Source organism: Didymella exigua (assembly GCF_010094145.1).
Source record: "Didymella exigua CBS 183.55 unplaced genomic scaffold M421scaffold_38, whole genome shotgun sequence".
NCBI lineage: Eukaryota > Fungi > Ascomycota > Dothideomycetes > Pleosporales > Didymellaceae > Didymella > Didymella exigua.
In genome coordinates, this window is record NW_022984812.1 from 28,657 (window position 1) to 35,985 (window position 7,329).

Below are 7,329 nucleotides of genomic sequence, written 5' to 3' on the forward strand. Positions count from 1 at the left end.
GGCTGATAGACTGCTAAGGGAGCGTGGTGGGAAGCCTACAGGCAAGAACTAGGTTAATAACTTCATCAAGCGTACACCAGAGCTGCGCACGCGATGGAGCCGTCCGTACGATTGCCAGCAAGCTGCCTGCGAAGACCTAGCGCTTATCCAGCCCTGGTTCAGCCTAGTTTAATTAATAAAGACAAAGTATAGTATCACAGATAAGGACACCTAGAACTTTAATAAGTCTAGCTTTATAATAGGCAAGATATCCTCTTAGCTTGTTATTACAGGCTTAGAGAAACCTAGGAAACAGAAGAAACTACAGCCTAGCAATTACAAGTAGGTTACCCTAGTACAAGGCGTTACTACAACAGGGCGTATTATCCTACCCTTCCTTATCTTTACAGGCAAGGTCCTAATCTCCTCCTAGTTTACTAGTCTACCTCGCAACTAGGTTGTCACAGTCTCTCCTACTAGCTAGACTAATAACAACGTCGCAATAGCATGGCTTAAGCACTTCAACACCCATACAAAGGTGACCTCTGCTAGGGCATATAGGCTGCTTATTATTAACAGCCATGAGAGCCACTGCTCAATAGAATTCCAGGACTACTGCAAGGAGAACAAGATTATCACTCTCTGCATGCCACCACACTCATCGCACCTCCTGCAGCCTCTTGACGTTGTCCCATACTCGCTGTTGAAGCGCCACTACGGCGACAGGATCTCGCTCTTAGCACGCAGCTGCATCTACTATATTAACAAAGAAACCTTCCTACTAGCCTTTAAAGTAACTTTTAAGAGGACGTTTACACTAGAGAATGTTCGCGCAGGGTTTCAAGGCGCTAGGCTAGCCCCACATAACCCTAAGGTTGTGTTATCAAAGCTTGATGTACAGCTACGTACGCCAACGCCACCTGCACCAGGCACTGTGGCCTAGGAGGCGCAAACACCACGCAACGCCCACGAGATAGAGGCGCAGTCAACGCTGATCCGAAATCGCATGCAAAATCATTGTAGGTCACCAGCAAGTTTATTAGATAAGCAGGTTAAGCAGTTAAGTAAAGGCGCTTAACAGATAGCTTATAATATAGTGTTAGTGCAGGAGGAAATAGGCCGCCTACAAGACGCTGTTACTACGCTTACAAAGCGCAAGACCTGTAAAAGGCGGTATGTACGCGTAGAGGAGACTCTAACAGTTAGTAAGGTATCTAACCTAGTTGCTAAAAAGGAGGGTAGTAGTTGTAAGGAGGGCAAGACGCCTGCAAAGAGGGTGCGCGCAGAGAGGCGCTGCGGCTGTTGCAGCGAAATTGGGCACAACTCCTGCACCTGTAAGGTAGAAATTAAGGACGTAGATGATAGCAACGCTTCTGAATAATATTATAATGTTATGTGTAGTATTGTAATTTATTGTAGTGCTGCGCTGCACTGCTGCGTAGGCGCGGCGCGGGTGTTTGGTGGACGACTCACTTGGGTGGGCGACTCGCTTGTGAACCACGTTATTAGGAAAGGTTTTTCTGTTATTAAAATTAGGAAATTGTAGCATTATACTATAGGCAATAGTAGGACTTATAGGCCTATAATAGTTATTTAATATAAATCTAATATCTAGCTAATTTTAAGCTAACAGCTCTAACAGTCCTAACAGCTGTAATAGCTATAATAACTCCTAATCCTACTACAATAGTAGCTCTACTTAATAAACTATACTTTTATTATATTAATATACTACTAAGTCTCCTCTTTAAAATAAGCTATTAAATAATATTACAGCCCTATTAATAGAATAGTTATTAAGTATAGAAGGTTTTAAGCTTAATATTCCTTACTAAGACACTAAGTTAAGATTCTTTGCTAGGGCTCTAGTAGCCTAAATATTAGAAAATACAAGAATATTATTTAAGAATAGTAGGTAAACTAAGAATTCTACGCCTAGGCCTGCCTGTTCTGTAGTGTGTGCTTGTTAGCAGGTGCTTTGTTATGTGCTGTTGCAGCTGCTACGTCGTGTGCTGTTGCAGCTGCAGCTGATACATTGTGTGCTGGCGCAGCTGCAGCTGCCATGGTGTGCTGTCGCAACTTCAAAACACAAACCTTCAACAAACAAACCTTTAACGCTCTATAACTTGCGTTGTAGTAGGCCTACAATAATAATTTTTCGCTCATTTTAAAGCCACAATTTCGCTCTATCTGTGCATGAAATTTCGCAATTTTTGAAAATTTAATACTAGTGCTAGCAGAACTAAGGGTAGCTATGTAATAATATTGCAATATTATTTTAAGTTTATTAAATATAGGCACTTAACGTGCTTCACAAGCGAGCGGCGCACCCAAGCGAGCGGCGCACTCTCCCCACCAAAACGCTTGCGCAGCGACAACACGTAATGCCTCAACAACACCAAACCCAGAGACTCTATACTGAAGCTGACGTACAGCTTGCTATCTTAGATCTTTAAGAAGAGCAGTTTAAGAGTATACAGCTTGCTAAGAAAGTCTATAAGGTCCCTTAAACTATAATATAATAACAACGCAATAGAACACACTCTTAATACAATTGCAAGCTAAAATTAAAACGCCTTATAAAGCTAGAAGAGGAGGCAATTATACAGCGTATACTTGAAGAGAGTTTACGTGGAATACCACCCTTAAAGGTGCATGTACAAGATATAGCTGATAGACTGCTAAGAGAGCGTGGTGGGAAGCCTACAGGCAAGAACTGGGTTAATAACTTCATTAAGCGTACACTAGAGCTGCAAACGCGATGGAGCTGTCTGTATGATTGCCAGCGAGCTGCCTGCAAGGACCTAGCAATTATCTAGCCATAGTTTAGCCTAGTTTAATTAACAAAGGCAAAGTATAGTATTATAGATAAGGACACCTAGAACTTTAATAAGTCTAGCTTTATAATAGGCAAGATATCCTCTTAGCTTGTTATTATAGGCTTAGAGAAACCTAGGAAATAGAAGAAACTACAACCTAGTAATTGCAAGTAGGTTACCCTAGTATAAGGTGTTACTGTAATAGGGCATATAATCCTACCCTTCCTTATCTTTGCTAGCAAGGTCCTTATCTCCTCCTAGTTTACTAGTCTACCTTACAACTAGGTTATTATAGTCTCTCCTACTAGCTAGACTAATAACAACATTGCGCTAGCGTGGCTTAAGCATTTCAACGTCTATACAAAGGCGTCCTCTGCTAGGGCGTATAGGCTGCTCATTATTAACAGTCATGAGAGCCACTGCTTGATAGAATTCTAGGACTACTGCAAGGAGAACAAGATTATCACTCTCTGCATGCCACCACACTCATCACACATCCTGCAGCCTCTTGACATTGTCCCCTACTCGCTATTAAAGCGCCACTACAGCAACAGGATCTCGCTCTTAGCATGCAGCTGCATCTACTATATTAACAAAGAAACCTTCCTCCTAGCCTTTAAAGTAGCTTTTAAGAAGATGTTTACACTAGAGAACATTCGCGCAGGGTTTTAAGGCGCTAGACTAGTCCTGCATAACCCTAAGGTTGTGTTATTAAAGCTTGATGTACAGCTGCGCACGCCAACGCCACCTGCACTAGGCACTGTCGCCTAGGAGGCGCAAACACCGCGCAACGCCCGCGAGATAGAGGCGCAATCTACGCTGATTTGAAATCGCATACAAAACTATCAGGGGTCTCTAGCAAGTTTATTAGATAAGCAGGTTAAGTAGCTGTCGCAGCAGATATCATGCCTATTTACCAGCCAATTCAGGGGTGCAAATGTATGTACATTTTGCCTCTACTTTGCTTGCGCAGTTTCAGCGTCCGGGCTCATAACTGTTGCAGCCAAAATAGAGGCAAAATGTACATACATTTGCACCCCTGAATTGGCTGGTAAATAGGCATGATATCTGCTGCGACAGTAGCTAAGTAAAGGTGCTTAGCAGATAGCTTATAATATAGTGTTAGTGTAGGAGGAAATAGGCTGCCTTTAAGACACTGTTAACACACTTACAAAGCACAAGACATGTAAGAGGCAGTACATACGCGCAGAGGAGACCCTAATAGTTAGTAAGGTATCTAACTTAATTACTAAAAAGGAGGGTAGTAGTTATAAGGATAGCAAGACGCCTGCAAAGAGGGTGCGCGCAGAGAGGCGCTGCGGCTGTTGCAGTAAGATTAGGCATAACTCCTGCACCTGCAAGGTAGAAATAGAGGATGTAGATAATAGCAATGCTTATAAATAATATTATCCTGTTACGTATATTATAGGAATTTGTGATGGTGTTGCACTACGTCGCGGTGCGTGCGCTGCGCTCGAGAAAGTGCGCCGCTCGCTTGGGTGCGCCGCTCGCTTGTGAAGCACGTTAGCGTTTTAGCTATTAGCAATGTTAGCGCGAAATTAGGGCTGTTAGGCGTAAATTAGGGCTGTTAGGGCTGTTAAACAGCTGTTGCACAACTATACTACAACTGTTAGCAATAACGTAGATTATCACCAAGCCGGCCATATCACTGAACTGGCCACTTTCTCTTAGCACAACCACCTTTTACCCTAACACAACATGCCTTAACAACAACAACTTTAGAATACTACTAGAGAAGGTAGAGTTATCCTTGCTATCTAGGCCTTCTATGCTGGCCAATTTCGCAGTATCTGCAGCACTGCTAGAGCGTTGAACATACCTTATTAGTAGGTCTCTAATTGCCTTTACAATATTACATTTTAACTAGACATACGTGCTAATTGCTAGAAACTTACTATACTAGAGGAGCAGATAATTATCTAGTATATACTTAACCTTAATTTGTAAGGATTTGCGCCCTAGCTATATAAGGTGGCAGATATAGCTAATAAGATACTTAGTGTGCGTAGTGAAGAGCCTATTAGTAAACTATAGGCTAGCAGGCTTGTAACACGTTTAGACAAGCTTAAAATGGCCTTTAATTAAGCTAAGGATAGACAGAGGATACTATAGGAAGATCCTAAGATAATTAGTGCATAGTTTAAGCTAGTAGAGGATACTTAAGTTAAGTATAGTATTTGCAATAATAACATACACAACTTTAATAAAACTAGGTTCTAGATAGGCGTTGCTTTGTCTTTAAAGGTTGTAACAGGCTTAGAGAGACGTGCTCAGCCAGAGCTTGTTCAGCCAGGTGATTGCGAGTGGGTTACCGTTATCCAGAGCATCTGCGCCGCTGGGTATGCAACCCCGCCTTTTATCATCTACAAAGGACGCGTCCACATCTCTGCCTAGTATAAGGAGATAGATATACCCTACAATTAGAAGCTCTTAGTCTCTAAGAATAGTTAGACAAATAACATGCTTAGCCTTAAGTAGTTAAAGCACTTTAACACGCATACAAAGACATATTAGGTAGGAGTATATAGGTTGCTTATCTTAGACAGCTATAAGAGCTATCTTAACTAGGAGTTTAAGGACTATTACCTAGAGAACTAAATCCTTACTCTCTATATGCTACCTTACTTATTACATATCCTCTAGCTACTTAATATAGTCTATTTCTTGCTATTAAAGTGTAAGTACTCCTAACATATTTAAGACTTAGCACACTAACACATCTTCTATATTAATAAGGAAGGCTTCCTACTAGCCTTTAGGGACATATTTCTTAATATATTTATAAAGGTTAACTACTAAAAGGCCTTTAAGGTATTAGGGCTTATTCCTACTAATAAGTAGGTAGTGTTAGATTACCTTAAAGTGCAGCTGCATACCCTACTAGCAGTACCTCTACCTAAAACACTATAGCAATCTAAGACACTAAGCAATATACACAAGTTTAGGTCTTAATCTAAGCTTGTAAGCAACTCCTTCTAACAATTACTAAGTGTAGTGCAAGAGGGGTTCTTAAAGCTTATAAAAGGGGCTAAAGAGATACTGCATAAAAACATCCTTATTAAGGCCTGCGTGCGAGAGCTTAAAGAGCAATTAGCAGTAATAACTAAGAGAAAATCGCGTAAGAGAAAGCAGATTCAGCATAGTGGCACACTTGAGTATGGCCCAGCAGCATCGCGGGTAGCTGCTGAGGCGTGTGTAGCAGCTCAGCCATCTAAGAAGACTTAGGGTAGAGGTGGTCAACTAGGAGCTTAGTTAACTGTTTAGCGCTGTAGGAACTGCAGCAAAACTGGACACAACGCACAAACGTGCTAGGAGGGTATAGAAACATCTTCTAAATCTAATGCAAGCACGCAGTATGCTAGGTTACTATTTAATAGCAAGTAGTTGTAGTTGTAGTAACTTGTGTTAGTCGTGCTAAGAGAAAATGGCTGGTTTGGTGATATAGCCGGCTCGGTGATAATCTACGTTAGCTAGTCTAGGCTAGATTTTGAAAAACTTTTCCTAATGTACCTATACTACTATCTAGCTGTAGCGAAGGCGTAGCATATACTAGTGTGCTTATTAGGGATCTAGAGGCCTTTAAAGCCTTCACCTAACTTACTTAATACTACACTAAGGTCTGCCCCTAGTAGCTCACCCTGTGCTGCAATAGCAGCAGACAACTGTACTCTTTCCTTACTCTCCTTCTTACTCTCCCTCTCTCTTCTACTCTTACAGCATTCTACTGCCTTTAAACACATAAAAGGGATTCACCCTAATATATCTACACTGCTTAGTCTCCCTAACTAGTAGGGGAGCTATAGCTTAAAATAGTAGCAATACCTGCGCAGGCAAGAAATGCTTTCTAAGGTAGTGTGTTAGTACTGTAATCCTATAGCTTAGCCCGTCATATATGCCCTTTAGGAGGCAAGATAGTGGACTTAATCCCTATTATCTAGACGTAAAATGAATACTAACCAACTAACCAACCACCTAATGTGGCTATTATACTTTAGAAGTTTAAGAAGAAGCCTAGCAAGCTGCCACGCACTCTATCTTTATTACTTAACGTTAATTAGCTTACAATTAAACAGTTTTATAAGGCAGTAGTAAAGGATCACACAAGTAATAAGGCAAGGAAGCTAGTGTGCATGTTTAACTACGTAGCAGCTTACAACGCGCTTCTTAAGGTAGAAAATAAAGGCCTCTGCGCCTAAATTAACACTAAGTAGACCTCTAAGAAACACATCTCACCCTCGTGTGCGTGAGATGGCTACCCGAATCCTCCGTATGAATGGCGACACCCGCCCACTTGGCAGGCGATGGATACCTCAGTTTCTTGCACGCAATCAATGCGTCGCCTCTATAGTAGGGAGTAAGATTAAGAGCGCGCGTACTACTGCTGCCAATTACAACACTATAAACAAGTGGCTAGAGCTGTTTGAGCGCACCCAAAAGATGCTAGGTATACCCTAGGCTGGCGGAATGGGTATACTCCAACGTCCTTCGTGGGTACCCCCCAAAACTTTGT

At 41.7% G+C, this 7,329-nt stretch overlaps 1 protein-coding gene across 1 annotated transcript in view; it reads left to right on the top strand.

The window, feature by feature from the left end:
* Positions 1 to 5,057: 5,057 nt before the first annotated feature.
* M421DRAFT_72508 (DDE-domain-containing protein) overlaps positions 5,058 to 7,329 on the top strand; it is a gene marked incomplete at both ends in the record, with an annotated part of 3,571 nt that continues 1,299 nt past the window's right edge. Inside the window, one exon of the mRNA XM_033596891.1 lies at positions 5,058 to 5,212. Coding sequence (XP_033444668.1) covers positions 5,058 to 5,212 — 155 coding nt within the window. The remainder of the gene's footprint in view (positions 5,213 to 7,329) is intronic.